Raw genomic sequence first — 26,430 nt, forward strand, 5'->3', positions numbered from 1 at the left:
TATAGTGGCTCCAATTTGCGAGAACCACCAGTACTAACAGGCTCATTCTCGGCGAGAACCAAATCACCAACGTTATATTGTGTAGGTTTCCGATGTTTTTCGTTAAAACGCTGTTTAGCTTTTTCTCGCTGCTGATTAATACGACTTACTGCTTCAGTTTGAATTTCGTTCATCTCGTCATTACTCGTAACATCATCTTCATGTAAAGCTAATATTAATTTATTCTGAAGAATATCTCGAGGCTTGTAATTGAATAAAAGTTCTTGTGGAGTTCGCTGAGTTGTTTTGTTCTTTGTAGTGTTTAGTGCCCACTGTATACCTCTAAGTTGATCATCCCAGGTTTTGTCGTCTTCCGTCGACGGAAGTAACATACCCAGTAGAGTTCGGTTGGTACGCTCTGCATGTCCGTTTGCGCGCGGAGTTCGAACAGCATTCAAAATCTGTTTAATATCATTATCGTTGCAATATTGTCTAAAATCCTGAGAAGTAAACGCTGTTCCACGATCGGTTACTATTCGTGTTGGCACTCCGAAATAGCTGCTTACTTCGTTAAGTAATGTCAATACATGTCGTGTCGCTGTGCTTCTAACAGCTCGTAATACTGTAAATTTCGTGAATGAATCAACGAGGACTATTACGTGTTCGTTCTGCTTCTTGGTACGAGGAAAAGGTCCTAGATGATCGATATGTACCGTCTTGAATGGTACAGGTTCTATCTCGTCATAATGATACGCTCCTTCTATTTTGCCACCCCGCTGTTTATTATATGCGCATTCAATGCACGATTTCAAAAATGTCTTTACAAAATTACGCATTCTAGGAAACCAAAAATATTTATTTAATTCTTCTAAAGTCTTTTCTGTACTAAGATGCTTAACTTTCTCGTGCACGCTCTGTACAATTTTGTATCGCATTGATTTCGGTACTACCCATAGCTTGTTACTTTTCTGTTTTCGATAAAGTCTTCCGTTTTCGATTTTGTATTCATCATTAGTAATTTTATCACCGCTGGCGAGTTTTTCTACAATATCTCGAATATCTTTGTCTTGATGCTGCATACTGTATATCCAGTCACCTACGTCTAAAGTTGTTTTCGCAATCTTCAGAGACGCTGTATCGATTTCTTCACCTTTTTCATATGGCATTCTGCTGAGAAAATCGACATGCTCCATTCTTCTACCTGGTCGGTGTTCCAATTTTACAAGAAAGTCTTGAATACGTAGCCACCAACGTGCAATTCGTGGTATCAACTCACGTTTGTGCATTGCTGTAGTAACCGCGCTACAGTCAGTCACAACTACGATCTCTTTCCCTTGCACATAATACCTAAAACGCTCTAGGCTGCTCACCACCGCCAGTACTTCCAGCTCATAGCTATGAAAGTTTCGCTCGCTGTCTGTCGTAGATCTGCTGTAATATGCAACTGGTTTCCAGTCGCCGCCTTCTCGTTGTAAAAGTACACCCGCAATACCAACAGAGCTAGCATCAGTATGAATCTGATGATCTGCCTCGACACGATATCCTGTCATCAATGGCTTCGATGTTAACGCTGTTTTCAATGCTAAAAATGCTTCTTCTTGTTTTTCTGCCCATTGAAATTGTTGACCTCTACGCAGCAACAAACGTAACGGCTCACTTATAATCGAGTAGCCTGGTACAAAGCGTCGAAAATACCCGCTAAGACCAAGAAAACGTCTTACATCTGTTATAGATTTTGGAGTTGTAAAACAATTTACGGCAATTGTTTTCACAGTACCTGGACTTATGCCACCTGAATGAAGTTTGTGCCCTAAAAACTCGATCGTCTGCTTCATAAACTCGCATTTTTTAATATTTAATGTTAAATTAAGTTCGCGCAATGCCTTAAAAACACGTTTAAGTTTTTCATACATCTCGGTGACGTTACTGCTACCTACTAATGTCGTCCATATAGTGGATCATGTCACCAGGTCGAGTTCTATCTTTGATATTTTGCATTAGCCGCTGGAATACCGCAGGCGCGTTTCTGAGGCCAAACGGCATTCTCTTAAACTCAAACAAACCTTCAGTTGTTATAAACGCTGTATACTTGCGACACCCTTCTTCTATTGGTACCTGATAGTACCCGCTGTTTAAATCTAGTACTGAAAAATATTTGTATCGCATGGCTTCGCTAAGCCTTTCTTCAATATTTGGTGTTGGATAAACTTCTTTTATCGTATGCTGATTAAGTCGCCTATAGTCGACGCAAAGGCGTTCACCCCCAGTTTTCTTTTTTACTAAAATAATTGGACTGGCGTATTCGGATTTAGATGTGGCAATTATATCGCATGCCAAAAGTTCTCTAATCATTTCGGTAACTAAATGCTTCTTCGGCTCCGGCACCCTGTACGGTTTTTGAGCTATTGGTACATTCGTTGTCAATTCGATTTTCATTTCCGTCGCGTTAGTCAAGCCAATATCAGTAAGATTTTCCGCAAAAACGTCTGTGTTATCAGCTAACAACACTTGCAAGTCGGCTTTTACATTTATATCGTCAATACTGCTAATAATTTCGCTGAAATCAGTTTCTCGATGCTTAAGTTCTACCTTTGTAACCTGCGTAGAAAATACGAAGTCGTCGTTCTTTATTTCTGCAACAACATCTGCGTTTTTAAAAATATCTTGCCCCAAAAGCACGTCCATTGTTAATATATCATCATCAACAATAAACAAATTGACGATTAAAACTACATCATCAACAGCCATGTTCACGTTGATACTCTCAGTTGAAGTACGTTTTCCACCGCAAATGCCTATTATTTCTACAGCGCATGGATACTTCTTGGTATTTAAATTTGTTACAGCTGATCGTCGTATCATACTACATTCACTACCAGTATCTACGAAAGCTACTAACGCCTTACCGTTTACGCTGATTGGTTTTTCGAAAAACTTAGATGGTTGGTGTATGTGTGTTTTCTTCACAGCTACTGCTTTTTTACCACAATTTTCTGGTTCGTTACTTCCGTGGAATTTATTACAATCTTTACATTTACGCGGTTGCCTCGGTTTTGGACAATTCCGCGCGATATGTCCGCATTCTTTACAATTATAACACGTTATGCCTTTTGTTTCGATTGTATTCCGGCGCATGTCTTTTGCACTGTCTTTACTTCGATCACTCGTATATTCATTTTTAAGTTGCTTTGTCACAGTTAAGTTTTGAAGGTAACTTTCAATTGTTTCGCGCATATCTTTTAACGAATTAAACTTCAATGCAGCTATTGCAGTCTGCAATTCACGGTGTTTCAATCCGTCGCGAATGTATTTTATAATTGAACTTTCACTCAGGCCATACCGTCGGCCTAGTCCGCTCATTCTAAAACAATACTCTAAAATCTTTTCGTTTTGCATACGTGTAGTACTTGCCATTTTATAATGTACTTGCGCTTCATTCAATTCACAACCGAATTCGCTTTTTAATGCTTTCGCCAAATCAGGCCAATTGGAATAAAATGCTGGTGCTGCGTCTAACCACATACGCGCAACACCTTTTAATTTTCCATACACGGCTAAGAGTAAACACTTTTCGTCCCAGTCGTAAGCACTTATGGAACTGTCCACTCTATTTACAAATTGTGTCACTGTTAGTGAGTTATCAGTAGTTGGGTCAAACTCAGGAATTGTCTCTGCAATTTCCTTTACACTGGCACTTCGTCCCTCTGTTCGTATTGAATTCTGTGGTGTAGTAACTAAACGTTCTTCATTTACATTTTCTCGCACTGTATCATTATTTCTTTGCTGCATTTGACCAGCAAAACTTTGCATAGTCGTCATCATATTCTGCATCATTTCACGCAAATCATTTACCTGGCTTTGTAAATTAGATTCTGTTTCGATTTCGATTTCATCACTACCTAAGAAATCATTTAATCGCATTATCAATTCCGCTTTTGAACCCGATGTTAGTAAATTATTATTACGTAGTTGCTCCTTCAGTTCGTCAACTTTCAAAGATGCTACTTTTACTTTCATTTTGCGTTTTTTTTTTTTTTTTTTTTTTTTATTAACAAATATTCTTATTGGATTTTACTTTTCACAATTAGACAATACAACACACAATTGTCACTGTTTGTCTTCTTTTGTTTTTACACTTTCTGTATGTATCCGTTTCGCAAACTCTCGTCCATTCGTACGCGAGAATGTAATTCAAACACAAACCGTCACTTGTTTTTTTATTTATTTCTCTCTCTCGTTTCACCGAACGCTTGTCCGTTTGTAAAGGGTGATTTTTTAAGAGCTTGATAACTTTTTTTAAAAAAAAACGCATAAAATTTGCAAAATCTCATCGGTTCTTTATTTGAAACGTTAGATTGGTTCATGACATTTACTTTTTGAAGATAATTTCATTTAAATGTTGACCGCGGCTGCGTCTTAGGTGGTCCATTCGGAAAGTCCAATTTTGGGCAACTTTTTCGAGCATTTCGGCCGGAATAGCCCGAATTTCTTCGGAAATGTTGTCTTCCAAAGCTGGAATAGTTGCTGGCTTATTTCTGTAGACTTTAGACTTGACGTAGCCCCACAAAAAATAGTCTAAAGGCGTTAAATCGCATGATCTTGGTGGCCAACTTACGGGTCCATTTCTTGAGATGAATTGTTCTCCGAAGTTTTCCCTCAAAATGGCCATAGAATCGCGAGCTGTGTGGCATGTAGCGCCATCTTGTTGAAACCACATGTCAACCAAGTTCAGTTCTTCCATTTTTGGCAACAAAAAGTTTGTTAGCATCGAACGATAGCGATCGCCATTCACCGTAACGTTGCGTCCAACAGCATCTTTGAAAAAATACGGTCCAATGATTCCACCAGCGTACAAACCACACCAAACAGTGCATTTTTCGGGATGCATGGGCAGTTCTTGAACGGCTTCTGGTTGCTCTTCACCCCAAATGCGGCAATTTTGCTTATTTACGTAGCCATTCAACCAGAAATGAGCCTCATCGCTGAACAAAATTTGTCGATAAACACATTTCGAACCGAACACTGATTTTGGTAATAAAATTCAATGATTTGCAAGCGTTGCTCGTTAGTAAGTCTATTCATGATGAAATGTCAAAGCATACTGAGCATCTTTCTCTTTGACACCATGTCTGAAATCCCACGTGATCTGTCAAATACTAATGCATGAAAATCCTAACCTCAAAAAAATCACCCGTTACATGCGCAAATGCAAACCTTCGTTTTTCTTGCTTTTATGCCTCGCCAACTGCTCGTCCATTCGTACGCGCAACAGGCAAATTACAAAACAATTATGTCTACGTTTTTAAATGCAAACCGCCGGTTTCGTTTCTATGCTTCGCTAATCGCTCGTCCATTCGTACGCTCGATAGGCTAATCGCAACAACAATTCTGTTTGATTTCAAACGCAAACCGTCACCAACATGACGTTCTTGCCACACTTGCTCTGCTATGTTCAAACGCACGACCACTCGCATGTGCGACTGCTCAAACCGATCACAACAATAACACACACATGTGAGGCTATGAGAAGCATCTCACTTCTGAACTAAAAGATGCTAGATCTTTTAGAGTTTGTCAGGATTCGATTTATTTATTATTAAAAGATTATATTCCATACAATATTGTTTATTATTAGATATTTCAATTGCTTAAATGTATTACTCGTTTTTTAAAGTTAAAATAAAATGAAAAATAAAAATAGACCAGTCTCGAACGATGCTGACGCGACACTCCTTTTCTCCGACGACTCTTCCTGGGTTGTTGGTGCGCTCGTTCTTTTGTGTTGCAGGGATGCAATTATGCGGTTTACCTTACACATATTACAGATCTTCATATGTGCATGTACATATGTGTGGGCATGAAAAGCGAAAGTACAAATTTCCAAGACAAATAAGCGTCAAATATAGCAATTAGCTCTGAATTTCACTACCATTGGAGAGGAACAACAAATGCAGTCTCTGCTTCGCACTTAAATATAGACATAGCATATTCGCGTACATGCGTTCTAAGAGTTACATATACATACATATGTACAATGTCCCTCAAATATATCTGATTTTTAGTTCAAAACTTCAACGTCACTAACATATTTATTTAACGCTGTTGAACCAGAGAACAAAGCGTCGTGAACAAAAGCGCCAACAACAACAAATACGGTGTTTGGTAGTTTGCAAAACCACAACGAGCAATTTACACAATGACCACACGTACACACACTATATATATACAATCCCGCCAACATTTAAATATTCAACAAATCTGGCTAAATGTCCAAAAAGACGCAACCTACTAGTCGTAACCTATGTGCCCCGAGCATTGAATTTCCGTTTGCATTTTGCTAGACAGCGGCACATACGCTTATATATACCAGGCAGTAAAACAGTCTCTCGTAGCGAATAGGACCATATGTGGTCAACTCACATTACTTCTTGTCTTCTACGACGAAGTCATCGACCAAACATCGAAATTCAAATTCGGCACTTCATATCTTAAAAAATTGTACCAAATTTGGATTTTAGTATTCTCTTTACCGCCTTCTCCTGACCTCTTGCAGATCACACCTTTCCGTAGCCCCGTAAGACGAATATTTAAATGCCCATTCTTGAGATTTCCTTATAAAATTTCCTTCCAAATATTGAACAAAATATTTTTACATATGTATTAATATATACCTGGATCCAAAAAAAGCTCTTTGTTAAAAAAAAATAGTAAATATTTCAACTTCAACCACTTCCTTTCGCACTAGTTCTGATGTATTCCTTTAGTAACAATTTGACACATATGGTCTTGAATTATGCGCACACACTAGCGCCATTTACTACAACTAGCTGGCCAGTCCAACAATGTATTTCAAACGCTCGTTAACTAGCTACCGCTTGCCAAGGATAATCCGACTACAAATGTGAAAGAGTACAGATGACCCTTTCAAACACTACTAACCAACATACCATGGAGCTAAAGCCAATTAATATTTTACACGCCAGCGCACTTCCTTCTGAGGCACAATGGTTTTCACACTTTCACTCTCTCTATTAAATGCCACGGCTAACGTTTTCAATGAATACTCATGTGTGAACGCAGCCAAGTTGACCGGCATAAACATTCGAATTTCCACTGAAATTATTATAAAATAATTTAAAATTTCTCTCTCAAAACCCAAACGTATATTCATGTAAATCCAACGAAAATATGTGTTCAAATTGGCTAGACTTCGCTTGCTTTTCCATATTATTCACCGAATTCGTTTTATCCTTTCTCAACTGTTGCGAATTTCTTAATCATTGTAGTGCAAATTTTTGTTCGCAAATACCCCATTGGTATGTGGAAATGCTTTGCTGTTGGTGTCTTCACTTCACACGCTCTCGCCAAAACAAATTCATTAGCCTTCCACTAAGCAGTTTCGGTTGCGTACAGTGCCGAAATTTATAACATTTGCAGTGGCATAATAATTTGTAGGCACCGCTAAATTGTGCTACGAACGAACAAACTTAATACAAAACTTTGCCGTTAATAAATAGCACCGACTTCTGCTTAGACGATTCCATTTGACCATTTAAAACTTCTACTCCAGTTAACAAGAATGTTGGGCAATGGTAATTCTCAGCGCTCCGAAGTTCACGCAAGTAATGTGTGGGAAAATTAAATTAATTGTAATGGTATTTGTAATCGTATTTTTATTTTGAATATGTGTGTATTTGATTTTTTTTTTATTTACAACATTTCCTTAGGCGATAAAGCGTTGTGAAAGCTTTCAAGGCTATATAGATATACATATTTTAATAATTATACTAGAATTTCGAAGTTGTGACTTAAGTTAATTCAAAATTCTCTGTCTTGAATATCGGTCTCCCAATTTTGGTATTTAAAGGGAGATCCAAGTACAGGAATTTTTTCAATAGCCTTTTTTTTTTGACAGATAACGCGTGAGTCGTGTCAATCTGTCATGTTATTTTTGTTAGGTATTAAGTGGCATTTCATCATGGAAAGGCGATTGATTAGAAAGTGTGTGAGAGTGAGAATAGCGCGCTTCGCTCAACTTATGGTCAACATAATCGGCAACACCATCACCCATCTTGAGACACAGCATTCATTATTGTAATATATTCGATCAAATAGACCACGTCAGGCCAACGTATATAACGACTACTCGAGATCTATAATTGAAAGCGTACACAATGCAGCTTGTGTAAGAACTGAAGCCACTTAACCCTCACAAGCGAATCGCTTCGCTCTATGGGCTCTGGAAGAGTTCAAAGAAGATCCGACTATTTGAAATTGAAGTTCGTGATCTCGGCGACAATCAGTGGATTTTTTGAGAGAACACTTCGGTGACCAAATAATTTCACATTTTGAGACGGTCGATTGGCCACCAAGATCGTTAGACTTTTTCCTGTGGGTATATTTAAAGTCTAAAGTATATGCGGACAATCCCGCTTCGATTCAGGCTTGGAGCAAAACATTACGAATGTCATACGCCTGTTAAAATCGAAATGCTTGAACGAGTCATCGAAAATTGGACTTAACAGACCATCTGAGATGTAACCGCGACCAACATTTGAAAGAGATTATCTTGAAACAAGTAAGGAAGGCCTAAGTTCGGGGGTAAACTGTATTCAAATGGACTTCAAAGTTCTGGTATATAGGAAGTAGGCTTGGTTGTGAACCGATTTCGCCTCTTTTCACGACATATCATTGGAATGCCAGGAAAATATTATAAACCGAATTTCATTTAAATTGGTCGATCAGTTTCGGAGATATGGTTTTTGACCCATAAGTGGGCGGAGACACTCCATTTTTGGACTGTATAAGGTAGTACATAAAAGAAAAGACTCTAGAGAGTTTGGTTGATATAGCTTTAGTAGTTTACGAGATATGAACAAAACACTTAAAAGGGGTGGGACCACTCCTGATTCACAATGACATGATGATATCCTTGTAAACTAATTACCATGAGGTTATTTATCCGAAAATCCAGTTAATGAACTTATAGAGTAAAAAGCAATATTCTGCTCCGAAGTACTATCAGAATACTTCAATAATGTTTAAATCCTTTTAAGAGTATATTCAAAAACCAACCGATAATGCTAGGTGTTCTGATTATACGAATATAGAAAGGGGGATTCCTATCATTTAGTATCTCATAATTTGCACTTGATCTTCTGAAACTCTATAGTCTTTCATGAGAAATGTGTTTAACTCAATTTTTCATATGTTCCAGAATCCCAGTATATTATTGCCGTAGTGATGAGCGATATTTCACTACCGGTGATTTTTTCACTGTGATTGAAAAATCACATATTGCAACTTCGATCAATTTTTGTAAATATCAGTGATTTACAATCGCAATATATATATATATATATTTGGCGTAGGAACCGCTTTAAGCGATTATAGCCGAATCCACCAGAGCGCGCCACTCATTCCTCCTTTTTGCTTTTTGGCGCCAACTGGAAACACCAAGTGAAGCCAGGTCACTTTGCACTTGGTCCTTCCATCGGAGTGGAGGTCTCCCTCTTCCTCGGCTTCCTCCAGCGGGTACTGCATCGAACACTTTCAGAGCTGGAGTGTTTTCGTCCATTCGGACAACATGACCTGGCCAGCGTAGTCGCTGTCTTTTTATTCGCTGAACTATGTCAATGTCGTCGTATAAATCGTACAGCTCATCGTTCCATCGTCTGAGGTATTCGCCGTTGCCAATGTTTAGAGGACCATAAATCTTGCGCAAAACCTTTCTCTCGAAAACCCCAAGAGTCGTCTCATCGGATGTTGTCATCGTCCACGCTTCAGCGCCATACATCAGGACGGGAATAATGAGCGACTTACAGAGTTTGATTTTGGTTCGTCGAGAGAGGACTTTACTTTTCAATTGCCTACTCAGTCCAAAGTAGCACCTGTTGACAAGAGTGATTCTGCGTTGGATTTCAAGGCTGACATTGTTGGTGTTGTTATTGCTGGTTCCCAGATAAACGAAATTATCTACAACTTCAAAGTTATGACTGTCAACAGTGACGTGGGAGCCAAGACGCGAGTGCGCTGACTGTTTGTTTGATGACAGGAGATATTTCGTCTTGTCCTCATTCACCACCAGACCCATACGCTTCGCTTCTTTATCTAGTCTGGAAAACGCAGAACAAACGGCGCGGTTGTTGCTTCCGATGATATCAATATCATCGGCATACGCCAGGAGCTGTACACTCTTGTAGAAGATCGCAATAGCAGTTCAGTAATTTGAGTTCGATCACAGTAGCTATAGAGAAGTTCAGTGCTTTTGTTCGATCACAGTACATATAGGAGTGCAGTAATTCTAATTCGATCACTGTACCAATATCAGTTCGACAGTAGCAATCACTGTACAGTGATCACAGTCGCAAATTTAGTTGCGATTTCTGTAATTTTGGGTACGGTGATACAAAAGCAGTTAAATGTACCCAAAATTTATTAATTAGTTAATTGTGATTACAAAAGCAGGTAAATTTTAGATATTGTTAAATTTAATAAAAATGTAAATGTTAAAAAATAAAAAAAAAATTGTGGAGTACAAATTTCATAAATTCGTTTTTTTTATGCGATCGCAATAGCAATATAAAATCACAGTGATTCTAAAATAGCAATATCACTCATCACTAGATTGCCGGATATAATTGTTCATTGTTGCGTATACGCCCTGTACAACGTGTTAATATACTGTGAAATGAAGTGAAATTCTACGAATTCGCTTGTTTTTTAAGAAATACTTTGCCTTATCTTCGATTATTTCTTAAAAAATTTATTTCGGAATAATTCAAAGGCAATAATTGTATATCGATCCAATAGTTGTCTATATTGTCTATTATCTACATTTTTGGATATGAAGAACAAATTTGGTATTAAAGTATTAGTAGACAATCTTATTAAACATTAAAAACGTTGACTCGCCACTCGACCAGCACAAGGCGTATTGAAAGTGAAGATATAGAAAGCTGGGTGCACCAACAACAGGAGGGGCGCACGTGTTGCAAGGCTTCACATCGTAGAGGGTACGTCAACGCTGCTAATTCTTAAATGTGTTGTTGTTGTTATTTATGTTCTTATTATTATTATTATAACTTCTCTGGTCCGTGCACGTAGACCGTTTGTAGTGCTGTTTGTACGTTTTGTACATTTTTTTGTTGTTTGTGTGGGACTATCCTTTCCTGAATTACGACACATTTAATTGCTTGGATTTGGTGCACAGATTTATGTCGGCCACTAAGTGGATGCTTAAGGTTGAAATGAGAGCACGCGACCTGGTGAGCGGCCAAATGATATGGTGGGGGCTCCTGAAATACATACATGTGCACAACAGGCTCTGTATTAAGTGTCGCTTGTATAATATATATAAGATAGCCTTTAGCGAAAATGGTTTAAAGTATTGTACATTCAGGAGAAATGCTCGTACGAATTGTTGCATGAGTAACCTGAGCGTTGAATAAAAGGAGGTTTGTTGAGTTAAAGCGCTTTGTTGTATAAAAGACATTGAAATGAATATTCTAAGATTCTGAAATGACAAATTATAAATAATAATTTAGTAATACGCCTGGAGGATGGAGTCATGTGTAGAAGTTCACGGGAGGATGGAGTCATATGTAGAAGTTCACGTAAGTGAGGAAAGTTTCTGACTGTCATTCACTTGGGAGTGGCCTGGAATGATTCTTTTACATGTGGCTCAAGCAGCTCACGACTTCCAGTATTAGACCAAGTATCCTCTGGGTAGCCAACAAACATCCGTTTGAAGGCGAGCTAAAGTGAGAAGGCGAAACCCGCTTATGCGGTTGTGCGTAGGGTTTGGGACCCACCACATAAAAACACCCCCCAATGAAAAGGAAGAAACAGCCTCGAATGAGAGACCCCAATTTTGATGACGTCCACTGCAAACGTTTAAAGGACTACGAATTTAGGGCATACACCTGGAATGTCCGGACCCTTAATTGGGAAGGTGCCTCTGCCCGGCTGGTTGATGTCCTCGTAAGAGTAAAGGCTGACATCACCGCAATCCAAGAAATGCGATGGACGGGACAAGGACGGAAGAAGGTGGGTCCTTGTGACATATAAAGGAGCGCAAATTCGGTGTGGGATTCGTGGTGGGAGAGAGACTCCGTCGTCGAGTCCTGGCATTCACTCCGGTGGATGAACGTCTAGCCACAATCCGCATCAAAGCGAGGTTCTTCAACATATCGCTTATTTGCGCCCACGCCCCGACGGAAGAGAAAGACGAAGTGATCAAAGATACCTTCTATGAGCGCCTAGAACGTACCTATGAGCGCTGCCCCCGCCACGATGTCAAAATCGTGCTTGGCGATTTCAACGCTAGGGTGGGTAAAGAAGGTGTCTTTGGCACAACAGTCGGAAAATTCAGCCTCCATGACGAAACATCACCAAACGGTCTGAGGCTGATCGACTTCGCCGGGGCCCGAAATATGGTCATCTGTAGTACTAGATTCCAGCATAAGAAAATCCATCAAGCTACTTGGCTGTCCCCGGATCGAATCACTCGCAACCAGATCGATCATGTTGTGATAGATGGACGACATGTCTCCAGTGTTTTTGATGTGCGTACGCTTCGTGGTCCCAACATCGACTCGGACCACTATCTTGTGTGAAAGACTAAAGCCCACAGTCATCAAACTGATTGGACCTTATCAGTGTGGCTTTAGACCTGGAAAATGTGACTCACTCTCGTGTGATTTCCTTAACCTGATGCTGGAGAAAATAATACGAGCTGCAGAGCTAAATAGAGAAGGTACAATCTTCTATAAGAGTGTACAGCTACTGGCGTACGCCGATGATATCGATATCATTGGAAACAACACCCGCCCTGTTAGTTCTGCTTTCTCCAGACTGGATAAGGAAGCGAAGCGTATGGGTCTGGTGGTGCACGAGGACAAGACGAAATATCTCCTGTCATCAAACAAACAGTCAGCGCATTCGCGTCTTGGCTCCCACGTCACTGTTGACAGTCATAACTTTGAAGTTGTAGATAATTTCGTCTACCTGGGAACCAGCATTAACAGCAATAACAATGTCAGCCTGGAAATCCAACGCAGAATCACTCTTGCCAACAGGTGCTACTATGGACTAAGTAGGCAATTGAAAAGTGAAGTCCTCTCTCGACGAACAAAAACCAAACTCTACAAGTGTCTCATCATTCCCGTCCTACTTTACGGTGCAGAAGCGTGGACGATGTCAACATCCGATGAGACGGCACTAGGAGTTTTCGAGAGAAAGGTTTTGCGGAAGATTTATGGTCCCTTAAGAATTGGCACCGGCGAATACCGCAGACGATGGAACGATAAGCTGTATGTGTTATTCGACGACATAGACATAGTCCAGCGAATAAAAAAACAGCGGCTACGCTGGCTAGGTCATGTTGTTCGAATGGATGAAAGTGCTCCAGCTCTGAAAGTATTCGATGCAGTACCCGCTGGTGGAAGCCGAGGAAGAGGGAGACCTCCACTCCGATGGAAGGACCAGGTGGAGAGGGACCTGGCTTCGCTTGGTATAACCAATTGGCGCCAAACTGCCAGAAGGAGGGATACGTGGCGCGCTGTTTTGGACTCGGCTATAACCGCGTAAGCGGTGTCTACGCCAGTCAAGAAGAAGAAGAAGAATTTAGTACATATATACAGCCTCTCAAATTCGATAATCTTTAAATCACTTTTACAATACTACCAATCTCACCACTAATTGATGTAAGTAATTTCAATCAAATCTTTCAAATGGTTGATCTTACGTTGAATAAAATATACTTATGAAATAAGTTTTATCTTCTGGCTTTAAACTCACCTAAACGTCTCCACCTTCATTCGCTTTAAATTGAGAACTCCTTGGAAGGTATCCTAATCGACAGTTATCGATTACCTATGGTATCATGTTTCTTCAAGAAATTTTGTGTTGTGTTGATTACCGAATTTCGAGAGCATAAACAATTTTTGACTTGAATAATTTTTAAATCGACATGATGTAGATTTCTGATGTTGCTAGATTACCCAATCTCATTCTGCATATTTATTTTAATCATGAAAAAAGTTAATCAAATTTTTACTATCCCGCTCCCTTATAGTACTACAATAACAAAAAATACTTTTTAAGCGAACTCGCAACTTCGTTTCCTCGTTTATCGTTTTTGCACAGCTCTCACTCAGCCCGATCCCACTTATGTGCACCACTTCATCTCGACATTTCACAATCAAATGTTATTATAGCAGCAAGATATCTCGCAATCCGTTCGCTTTTTATTAGGAAATAAAAAATTCCGTGGAAATATTGACATTACAATTTCCAGATAAGATTAAAATTTTACTATGCAAATATGAACTTCTGCAACACCGGCGCTGACGATTGCTAAGAGAAATAATAGAGCAGGTGGCAGCGATATGGCAACTAGAAGTGCTACACAAATGTGCTCAACTCCAAAGTTGCTGAGAGAAGCGTAAGAAGCAAACGTAGCAATCGGCGTTCCCTGGCAACACTGGAGCAGTGCAAAGATTTCGAGAAAACTTTAAAGTTTATTTACTGTGTTGAATTTTTGAAAGGATCATAAAAGATTTTCGGCAGCAACACGTGACTCGTCGTCTTAAAGTAGACAAATAGTGAGAAGGGAAAGTAAAATGAATCAAATAAAGTGAAGCAAACAACGAGAATACACGTAAATATGGACTTTTGCACCCACACAAATCTTCGCACTTATATAAGTAGGTGCAGAATGTAGACACCAACCATTCTACGTCTGGATATGTAATAACTCCTTCACGAAGCTAACTCAGCGAAATAAGCAGTGAATATTCGAATGTGGAAGCAAACGCATAGAACTAATGCATACGAATTAAGTTATAAAAGTCACATTCGGTACTGAAATTAACGAGACGTAGGAAGTTATGTGGGTGTAAGTCCACGTTAAAAACGTTAAAACTTTTAGGAACAATTTCACATCTCAGGAAGTAGTTCAGTGTTTTCGGCCAAATCACATATAGTTTACTTGGCAATGCTATTTTGGATACCATGAGCTCATTTGCACTTACAATCAATAACTCAAGGATAAAGGAATATACCGAAATGAAACCAACTCTCTTAACCCATTTTTTGTAATGAAATTATTTGCGTTCTCACGGTTGGGTTTAAGCTATATACAATCATGAATCCAATTCTTATATAGCTTAAAGGCAGAATTATCGACCGCAAGTTGTACAAATTGTTTATTTTAAATAACGCTTCCTTTAAGGCCCTCTAAAAGGTCAACATTTTTTGGAAGAAACAGAAACAGGAGTTAATAACTAGGTACCGTGCCCGGACTGTAAGATGTAGGCATAAAAGGTTTATAATCAAAATTCTGAAGCCTCTAACAATGTACATGACCTAACGTTGTCCTCTTTGCCACAGCTGACGCTCATATTAGATCGTTCATTAAGTAAAGTAACTTCCAGGAAAATCTCTTTAGGCTGATGTGAATAAGGTGAATCGTCGAATAACAACTTGAGATATTACTGAAAGATTAAATTAGTTTGACATGATTGTTCACTTATAAATTAAACATCTACATATGATAAATTCAGAAGCTTAAAATATGTTCCTCATGTACTTTCAAAACGAAATCGATACACCGATGTTTTAATGGCCGATTGGTTAATTTCGTTGGTGTTTGTAGAAACATCGATACATCGATACATCGAACCATCGATATCTCATTTCGCGATGTTTGCATCCCTAGCTACAACCACACCTTCCATATTCCATAGACTTGTCACCTTCGGACTATTCCTTGCTTTGTTCTCTGCAATTTTTTTTGGATGAGAAGACATCGAAAACTACTTGGACCAGTTTTTTGACTGAAAGGATAAAATATCACGCTCGAAAGATGTTAAAAGGTAAGGTGGATCAAAAGGGAGAATATATAATTTCATAAAATTTCAATAAAAATCGAGTTTAAATTGCACTACAAAACGAAATTACTTAGCAAACGACCCAATAGTAGATAATTTCCAGCCAATCCCACCAAATACATAATAAACCCTTCCTGACTTGAGTGCCTGTAAAAAATCTTATCATTCTAACTCCATATGTATTCCCATACAACAACGGGTATCGAGTATCGTTGAATACTTTTCGATCAGAAACCCACAACTCTTAACTTCTCTTTGGTGTGTTCAAATTGTTATCGAAAAATACTCAAGAGGCTTTTTTCGAATCATAAATGCGTCAAAACATTTAGAACTCTATATGTACACACACAAACATATTAAATAGATAAAAATTTTATTCAATGCTTCGGCTTATTTCACATAGTTTTACGTCTAATGCGGTGGTCTCTTATCAGCCACAACGTAAATCACCACATAGTGTGAAAGCCAGCGGATATGACTTGAAGCACACAAACAACACGTACATATACATACTACAGTTGCATAAGTCTGTAACAGCACTTTGTAAAGTATCACAAAACAACTTATCGCTATGAAACGATCTTAAAGCTACTGTCAACAAGAAAGCATACACAGGCCAGCCTGAATGCGGGTTTGCTGTGCGCACAGAAAGTCTGTGTGTGTATAAGAAGAGAATGTGGATAGTTTGTCTTTTAGCGCCGTTATTGTAAAATTTCGTGATAAAAAATAAATCTGCATCGTTTGTGGTTAGGTGACGACGCTTGTGTGCTGAGCTCAAGGTCGCGCATGTGTTAGCAATATCCTCGAGAAACGCCACTTGTGTTGAAAACATTAAATTTATCACGAAAATTCGGTGAAATATGGTGTCTTTAAAACATTTCTTTTGTATCTTATAAGCACATGAAGGTTTATAATTTTTCATTTGCCTTCCCTTCCGCCAGTTTTTGCTCATCGCCTACTTTGTTTTGTATGCTTTCAGGCGCCGAGGGTACACAAAACAGTGCAACGACGAAAATAGCCGCCAGAGAAGATGCCGATTATGCTGAGGTCGAAGATGGGGAGCACAGCAATAGCAAGAAAAGCGCCAACGAAGTTGAGCAGCCACAAGCGACACAATTGCGAAATCCCGTCAGACGTTCACAAAGCGAACGCCACCCACGCGCCACTACACTGCCAATAATGCGCACTGACAATGCCAGTTGCAAGAACAACAACAATATCACCAACAACGACTATCAACTAGAAGACCACACAACAAATGGTGACCTGCGTTTTGCGGCAGACATTTGTGCCGGAAGTAGTAACGCGAGCAGAGCGCGCAAGTATAGCAACAACACTTATAAAAGCAACAAAACTGAGAGTCACCGCGAAGAGGCCATTTTGAGTTTTAAAGATACCATGGCACTGCGTGGCAAGCTGCACCGCAACGATAGCCGAGATTTATTTGCACGTCCGCGCGAGCCACCACCGCCGCCACCAACACCCACATCCAGTATGGCCAGTAGCTGTGAAGCCGATGCAGCCGTAACAGCTGCTGCACAAACGACCTCGACCGCCACCACAAACGACAGAGCCGGCAATAACAAGGCCGCAACTACAGCAGCCACAAAAGGCGGCATGCCAGCCGTTGCCCTAATGGCGTTGGAGACGTCCACAATAGCCGGGGAGGCGACACAAAACTGCCAAGCAAACACTTCGACGCTATCGCTTGGGCCTGCAACAAGCCAGCAGCCGTCGGCCAACAAAGCAAATAATGCAGCAGGCGCAGAAAAAAACTCACGAGTCTCCAAAGTCAGCACAAACGGATTAGAGGTGCAACAGCAGCGACAAGAACAAGAAGCGTGTGCAAAAACTCAAACGCAGCTGGCATTTGAAAGCCGCACAGATAGCGCAGAATGTGGCACGCAACAAATGCTAAAGCAAAATATTCGCGAAACAAAAGCACAGCAACAACAACAAAGACAAAAACAATGTGTTCCCAACGCCTGGGAGACCAAAGTACGCGCGATAACAACACCGCGTGGCAGCAGTACCTCCATTACCGCTAAAACCACGCCACACCAGCGCACGGTCGTACGCGTCGCACCGTTTAACAAAACCAAAACCACTTCGGAAGTTCATCGTCTCAAAATAAGTCACACCGACAATGACGATGCATACAGTGCACAACCACACCTTCGGGTAGGCCAATCACATCAGTCGCCCACATCACCCCACTACAGCTTCCAGTATAATGGTACAAACGGTTCAACGTTCGACGGCGAAGCGGCTGACCTCACTATGTCTACTGCACAGAAGAAAACTTCAATTTTAATTAACGGTGATGACTGCTACTCAACGATGAATCTAAGTTGCGACGATACCAACACACCGCTCTATCAGTCGTCGGTGGTGGTGGCTGACTACAGTGCCAAAACGATCACAGGGGATACGACAAATGATTTTGCACTTGGCAGCAATTATAGCGGACTCAGAGTGACGACCTCATCAAACACAGTCACCATCAATGTCAGTAGTGCTCGCAGTGTCGCAGAGGAATTGATATATCAGCACAATAAAATCAATACGATGCTCAGTCAACAAGCTGAAAATGGCAGTGGAAACATTGCTACTGCTGGACGAGCTATCATACCAATTAAAGGATCCACAGAGGTGAACCTTCAACGTTCAGCATCTTCGACATCCTCAACATCGACTAGCTCGATGACCAGCTTGAGCAGCAGTGGCAGTGGTGGTGGGAGTAGTGGTTCAATGCCGAAGCGTGGACGCACCTTGATTAGATTGGATTATGAGCCAGAAAATTCGACAAATCCTAAACAACAACAACAGCAAACGGAGTTGTGTTCGAATATTGAGATTTGTGTGAAAACTCCAGAGGACGACGTCAGCAACACGGATGTTGCCGAACCACTGTCACATGAAGAGGAGTTATTGAAGATATTGCGTAATCCGGTTGAGGCTGTGAAAAGAAATCTAGTGCCACATATTTGCGGCCGCAATGAAACGTCATCTGCACGTGATAACGTAAGGAATAGAAAGATGAAAAATGTTGGCAAGCAAGTTGTTGGCGTGAAAGACACTAAAGCCACCACTAACAAAGCAAGTATGGTGGATGACAATCCCGTTGAGATTAACACACCTAAAGCAATGACTTCAACTACAACACCAAATAAAACTTCGTTCATTACAAAATTGCTTGAGGATCCGATGCTCAGTCAGGTGGCCGATGGTTTAGAAACCGAAACAGTTGCTGAGCTTATCGAAAACTCATTGCGACGCCTGCAGGAGTCACGCAGCACAGTGGATATGACTGGTACCAAAGATAATGATGACATGAATCGCTTAATCAATATATCACTGCAGAAAATCAAGGAAGAACGACAGCATTCGGGAGTATCTGCCACGTCAGCAGCGAATGTGCCTTCCAACGTCAACAATACCCACCTTACCATACCCACCAAAGATGAAGATGGCATGTCAAATCGTGGTAGCATTAGCTCCGCGAATAGTTTTGCTTCGGCCAATAACTACGAAATGTTTGATTTTGACGCTAACGAGTCCGATTGCTATCAGAGCTGTTCCAGCGAAATCACAACGCCAGGCGATGATGATATAAGCTCCGCAAATACGCGTTCGAAATTCTACCAGATGCTTGTGGATGCCACTCTGGCAGAAATAGAGATGTCAACCAATTTGGAAGAGGACATAGGCAGTCATCACTACGAGTCCATACGCAATAACGCCGACCCCATTTACGAAGAAATTAACGATGTACCACCACCCTTGCCGTTAAGCGCACCGCCTATCAGCGATACCGATTTGGAGAAAAAGGCTGCACGTTCCATCTTCGAAGGTGCCTCAAAATATGATATACTCTCTTATCTTGTAGATGCAAAAGAGCGCGGTGTGGTGCGCGAAGAAACTTTCGATTATCCGCTGAGTTGTTCTAATCCCATCATCATAGAGGAAGAAGCCGGTGACACACTCAGCGAACTCGGTAAACGTCAAACAATGCGCGATCTCAGTTCACGTGCTTCTGTCTTGAGCGATTCGAGCGAAGATGCACAAAGTATGATGAGTTCACTCTCACCGCCAACCAATAACTTCATTTGCGGTAACGGCAGCCATGCAAGTCTTTTGCAACGCAACAAAGGTGCCTCCAGCGATATTGAACGCAACGATTCTGGCGTCGGCTCAGAGACTAGCAAAAGCTCGCGAAGCAAATATCAAAACCCTCTGCCCACAGTCAGTGCGCAGCTTTCCAAAGACTGTCCCATACATCTGTGTGAAGACTGCGACGGTCCTGTCGAGACGCAAGTCAGCGACTCAGGCATTATGTTCGCGCCACTAGTGTGTCGTAAATGTGGCAAAAAGCGTATGGAACGCAAAGAAATCATAACCGAAATTGTCGAGACTGAGGAGAAGTATGGACGTGATTTACAGATTATATTAGAAGAGTTTTGTCACCCCATGCTGGTCGCCGGTCTACTAACACAGGAGCAGCTCTCTGCAATCTTCTTGAATACCGAAGAATTGCTCGAGAACAATCAAACACTGGCGGAGCGTATGCGCGACGCACTCGACATTGCTCTCGAGCAAGGTGATGACGATCTGCTGACGGTGAACATCGGTAAGATATTCCTCGACTTCACGCAGATGTTGCACGCCTTCGAGAGCTACTGTGTGCGACAGGCGGGCGCCAGTTTGCTGCTGGCCAATCTCGAAAAGGAAAAGGAGCTACTCCGCATATTCCTTAAGGTCTCCCAAATGGAGAACGCCGTCTTACGTCGCATGAATCTCAATTCGTTCCTCATGGTAAGTGAAAAATACGAAAAATAGCTTCTTTATGTCGTCCACTTAAACATATATCTATCACTTACATATGTTTCAGTTAGCTTAGTTAATATTTTTAATTGAAAATTAACACAATATTATAAGAGCTCATTGTTGACACATCCTAATCACACATTTGGCTTCTCAGAAACCACTTGCATACCATACCTTTTTAATCAATTTCCAGAGAAACGTATTTTTACTCGGCTCTTCTCATATACCTTTGTTTTGCACACATACATAAATGTATTCATGAGTACATGAATTATTGATTGCCTTCATCTTTCATATTTGCTTAGGTGCCCGTACAACGTGTGACCAAATATCCACTCCTACTCGCCCGCCTCTACAAAGTGACACCGGCGCATCTCGAAGGACGTGACCAACTAAAGCAGGCCCAAGAGAAAATCGAATTGCATCTTAACCATATCAACCAGGAAGCCAAAGATGTGCCAACCAAACTTTGGCGTCGCATATCGTCCTCCAGTCCCAATCGTCGTGCTTCCAGCGAAATCGATATGATCAATATAAAACTACGGAAAATGGCCATCGATATACTCGAATGGAATCATGATGAAGTACGTTTTGCCATGGAAGGCAAACTGTTGTACACACAACCTACGGATAGTAATTGGAAGAAGGCACGCACCATCAAACTGACGCCAGTTAATGCATTACTCGTTACAAATGGCAAGGTGAGTATATCTACATCCAAGGTACTAATCAATCCCTAGCCATCTTCTAACTAACCACTTAACCAAACAACCTATGAGTGAACTAAATTGTATTGGAGTGTGTGTGTATGCGTGCGAAGTGAGCTGAAGTTGACAATGCTTTAATTAGAATTATTATTACTCCTAATATCTATTGCGCCTTTATGAATAGACTTTGGAAATAGGAAATGACACAAAAATTATATTCGTCAACCGTTTTTTCTAAAATCTTAATGCTGTGTACTAATAATGTTTGACCATGATCATAAATGAATTACTATATGCATGAATATAATGCACATATTCTTAATCTTCATCTAGCCCTAGCACGTTAACGAGCTCTAGCATCTCACTTTATTCCTTTCTTTTTCCTAGTGCTGTATGTCCTAGAAGATTATGCTCTGGTATCTCATCTGCAAGATCAGAAGGCATATAGTACTCTAGTAATCATTTTGAGTGATAGCATGTCTAGACCTATTCATATTGTATCCTCGGATGGACTTCAGAATTGTGTTATATGAAAAGTAGGCGTGTTTATTAAGCGATTATAGATATAATATCGGAGTGTCAAAAAATAATGATGTACCAAATTTCGTTGAAATCGGTGAGTAGGTTTTAAGATATGGTTTTTAACCCAAAAGTGAATAACACCATGCCCTTTTCAAAATTGTTAGGCCCATCTGAGTGCAGCTTTTCTCTACCATCTTTTCCATAAATTTAAGTGTTTCGTACGTTTTTCGTTAGTGAGTTAACACACTTTTAGTAGTATTCAACATAACCTTTGTATTAGGGGTGGACACGGTTATTATCCGATTTCACTAAATTTCTTAATGTGTGAATGTGGAATACTAAAGAACTATGTATCTAATAAGTATGGTTTATTTATCTGTGATAGTTTGGCTGTATATACAATAAACTTATTAGGTGACGGGGTCATACCCACTTTAAAAGAAAAATCATCCAAATAAGCACCTCTCTAGTTTGTTCTGTAACATTTTTTATTTTATAACTTAATCTCATGGTGCCAGGGAATAAATTTACCAAGTTTCATTAAAATATCTCAAGTTATCATTTGCACGGACAGACGGACGGACGGACGGAAAGCGCTACATCCAGATATCCACTTGTATCGTCATACTGATCTACTTGATGTATATAACTCCACTGTTAGGTGAACAAAATTATCACATGTTGCGAGAGTAAAAACGAATCCTTGCAACGAATGCTACAACGTTTGCCAATATTATATTATGTAATTCAAAAAGATTAAAATAAAGGGGTAGAGTGAGGAAAAAATACTGAACTCAGATCTCAATACTTCTATGCAACAGTTAGAAAAAATCGTATGAAAATTATATACATAACTGAAAGCAAAAGCTTGTTATCCTTTTTCACATTCAACAAACCCAAAAAATACAAAGCAACAATGGCACGCCAATAGCCAAACTTTCACATCCGTTAAACGTGTCGAAAGTCTGACAAAAGCTTCATTTGCATGAGCACGTACGCCCGTAACGACAGCAACCACACTCAACGTCGCAACTGGTGTGCTCATTCGACTGTTCAAACAACTCATTTATACAACAATCAAATTGCAAAGATAAGCAGCGGAAATGAATTTTATTACAAAGCCGCTTTTCAAATATCACACCGACATTTCAGCGAATTGATTTTAGTAACAAACGCGAGCAGCTTAACAAATGGCGGTTCTGCTAACAGACGTTCATACTTTTTCAATAGGCATTTGAATGCACCATCTCCTCTCTTCTTCGAGCACATCTGATATGTAAATTTTCATAAGAACACTAGGATATGTGGATCCAACTAGTTTCACACCTAAATAAGTACATGACTTCACATTCAGGGTAGAGCGAATGACGTGCATAAGCTCGGTTTCACTCTGTCCATCCGCCATTGCCTATGAGAGTATGGCGGGAGCAGCGGATTCCTTCGGTTGGAGTGTGTAACTCACGCATTGAGTGCATGTTTTAAAATTTACAAAAGCCAACAACTCTGGACTGCAGTAGTTGTAACTTGCCACACTCGCGAGCACCTAAACTAATGCCTTTATGTCCTCAACTATGCAATAACTGTATGTGTGTGTCTGTATCGAGTTCTAAAGTTCACTTTTATTCTTTATTTTGAAATAAAATTTTACACGATTTTCACTATTTCCGAATTTTTTTCTCTCTCCCACTTCCATCGCATGCCTCCTGGTCGAAATGTCGACACTGCATTCCCCACATGCGTCGTAATGTGTGCCTGCGTTCCACCGACGTGCATTCGGGTGCTTGCAGCCAAGTGCCAATTACAAGGCAGAAAAAGTTATGTCAGATAAACTGAATTTCCCGAAACACACCGGCATACGGGAGGCCTCATTGCTGGTGGTGAAGGAAAAATGCGGACGTTACACGCTGATACGTGAGCCATTGTATCTGGACAGATGCGTTGTGTGCAGCGAAGCGGATTTGGATGATTATTTCGAGGTACAGGAAATCTCATCGAAGGACACTTTCATATTCAAAGTGAGTACTTCAAATAAATACAATATGAATATGATGACATAAGTACGTAAGCATAAATCTATGACAAGTGCTTAGCACAAAGAGTGTTAAAACGAAATAACAAATCTATATAAGCTGTCTTTGAATAGCTTCTATTTAACGCTTGGTGAATCGAACAGCAATATGTAGTATGTAGTGTGAGTCTTCGAAGTATAATATGAAGAGCAACAGCAAGGAGAGAAGTTTGTGTGGTAGCTACATTATAAAGGAGTATAGGATTTTTGTACTTATAATTTATATCTATTATTGAAATTTATGGAAATTTGAATTTATATTATTTTTAAATGTCTTGATTAGGCACCATTTGACCAAGTCTTATTTTATCATTATGATCTGCAAAACTATTTTATATATTTATAAGATTATTACGATTTAAGTAAGAAAATAAATTAATTTAAAATGAGTAGAAGTCAGTAGAATATTTGTCGTCTTTAAGATTCTCATAAATGCAATTGTAAACGCGTTATAGTAAGCTAGTGATGATTTGGTGCTATTTAATCCATAATTTATTATTTTTTGATAAACATAAAATCTCTAGAAAAGACTGCTCATAAACAACTTCACGAAAAACTTCTCTGTATTAATATTTGCATATGTAAGTGAACACTCTTGGTTCAATTTAAAATCAGATATGTCTGGAACCTGTCGTTATCCACAAATGATTTCTCGTCGATTTCCTATTACAGTAGAATCGATTCTTCCAGTCTTTCAAATCACTTAAAAGTAACATCTAGCTTCAAAAGCTTCTGAGTGAGAGGAACTTGACATACATCCTCAGTTTTCTTTTCATAATATTCTCTCTCCTTACTGTTCAAGTTTCAATGATGTCTTCATCAGTTAATAATAGAATTTCCATTGCTTCTGTTATTTCTTTAAAATCGTTGAGCGGTTCAATTGATTAGATAGAAGTTAATTTTAATAATTTATTCCCTGTCTTTGCCCTTTGTAATGTTCGTGATTCCACAAAGTTCCACGCGTTCAACGTCTAAACATTTTTAATTTGGCAAATAGAGCCGAGGCGAAAGCGTTCGGATAATCGGCATTCTCGGCTTGTATGGGAATTTCCCAGAATTATGAGATACTTATATGGATATGATATGAAACACAGAGAATTGCTTTGAAAAACCATTAAAATATTAACTCAATCAAATTTTCAATAAGTTCTTTCTAATTTTAAATGTGGATAATACGAAATTCGAAGTTTTTTATAATCAATAAATATTAGCAATTTTGATGATTTTTGCATACCATTCGAAACTTAAAAGGCATTAGTTCTATTAATAAGATCTATAATGAAAGCTCGAATGCTGTTTATGCATTATACTACGATATGACTTGTAATAAGTACCACCTTAACCTATATTTCGAACTCAAAATACAACTCATCTCATTTGCTTGCTTGCTTTCAGGCCGAGGATGGTGTTCGCACGAAGCAGTGGTACACGCAGTTGCAGTTCCACGCACAGGGTATGGGCGCCTGGCGCAAGCGACGCAATGCACTGGCCAACATCATGATCAACGGCATGTTGGCGCGCAACTAAGCCGATGGAGTGACAACAAAAAACTCGACTAGCTGCGATAGCATTAAGCGAAAACTATTGTAACTTAAAATGAACGAGGAAAAATGTGATTTTCCAACGAAACGCGAAGCAAATTTAATGCTGAAAAACAGTTATATGAAAAATTATAAATACAAAAAACTGAGCAAAAACAAAGAACAAAAATGACAACTCTTAAAATGTGTTTTAAAAAAAGTTGATATGTCGACTTTTTATTTTTTAGGCAGCGCGCATGATTTTTTTTCTGAAAACTCAATAATATTTGCGTAATGTCTTATAAAATATGTAGACTAAAAGTTATTAGCTATTTTAAATAGAATGCGCGTTTAGCATTTCTTTCATCTCTTGTAGTTTTAGTAGCAAGCCTCGTTAGGTGATTATATTATATCTGTTATACGACAATAAATATGTACATATGCATATAATAATCTATTTTGTTGAATATTGTTTGTGTGTTTCAGTATGTAAAGACATTAGTGATTACAAATTTTTAAGACATTGTTTAGACATTTTGGCTTTAGATCTTCAAAATTTCGATTTTACCTTTATGTATATTTATGAATAATGGAAATTATTGTACATTCTGCACTTCTTGTTAAAGAAGCAATAACAAATTAATAAATATATGCCTATAAAAGCTGATACTATATACATATACATATATATTTACGTATGTATACATGCATACACTAATATGAATTAACATTATTTTATTCTCTATGCAAATATTAAAGCACACATACACACACACCCTATGTATAACCTGTAATGACGAAACAATAAATGATTTAAAACCGTCAAATATTAAATAAATAAAACTGTGTTTTAAGTGGTGTAATAATCGCATTCCAGGCAGAAATGCGTTATTTGAATATTCTCTCTTATAGAA

At 39.4% G+C, this 26,430-nt stretch overlaps 2 protein-coding genes across 4 annotated transcripts in view; one reads left to right on the forward strand and one right to left on the reverse strand.

Moving 5' to 3' along the window:
• The window catches only part of LOC105211593 (axotactin), a 336,600-nt gene extending 322,630 nt beyond the window's left edge, over nucleotides 1-13,970 (reverse strand). The window contains exon 1 of the mRNA XM_054230130.1: nucleotides 13,780-13,970. The gene's annotated coding sequence lies outside the window, so the exon portion shown is untranslated. The remainder of the gene's footprint in view (nucleotides 1-13,779) is intronic.
• Nucleotides 1-25,958, forward strand: part of Myom_0 (Myosin-M heavy chain) — a 188,910-nt gene extending 162,952 nt beyond the window's left edge. For 2 of the 3 annotated variants that reach the window (XM_054230126.1, XM_054230127.1), the window contains exons 5-9: nucleotides 15,729-15,857; nucleotides 16,852-20,687; nucleotides 21,005-21,400; nucleotides 23,716-23,943; nucleotides 25,392-25,958. In XM_054230126.1, the coding sequence (XP_054086101.1) occupies nucleotides 15,729-15,857; nucleotides 16,852-20,687; nucleotides 21,005-21,400; nucleotides 23,716-23,943; nucleotides 25,392-25,523 (4,721 nt within the window). In that variant the 3' untranslated portion in view covers nucleotides 25,524-25,958. The remainder of the gene's footprint in view (nucleotides 1-15,728; nucleotides 15,858-16,851; nucleotides 20,688-21,004; nucleotides 21,401-23,715; nucleotides 23,944-25,391) is intronic. The other variant, XM_011190729.3, reaches the window with a different exon arrangement.
• Nucleotides 25,959-26,430: the final 472 nt, after the last annotated feature.

This window comes from Zeugodacus cucurbitae, chromosome 4 (genome assembly GCF_028554725.1).
Source record: "Zeugodacus cucurbitae isolate PBARC_wt_2022May chromosome 4, idZeuCucr1.2, whole genome shotgun sequence".
Classification (NCBI taxonomy): Eukaryota; Metazoa; Arthropoda; class Insecta; order Diptera; family Tephritidae; genus Zeugodacus; species Zeugodacus cucurbitae.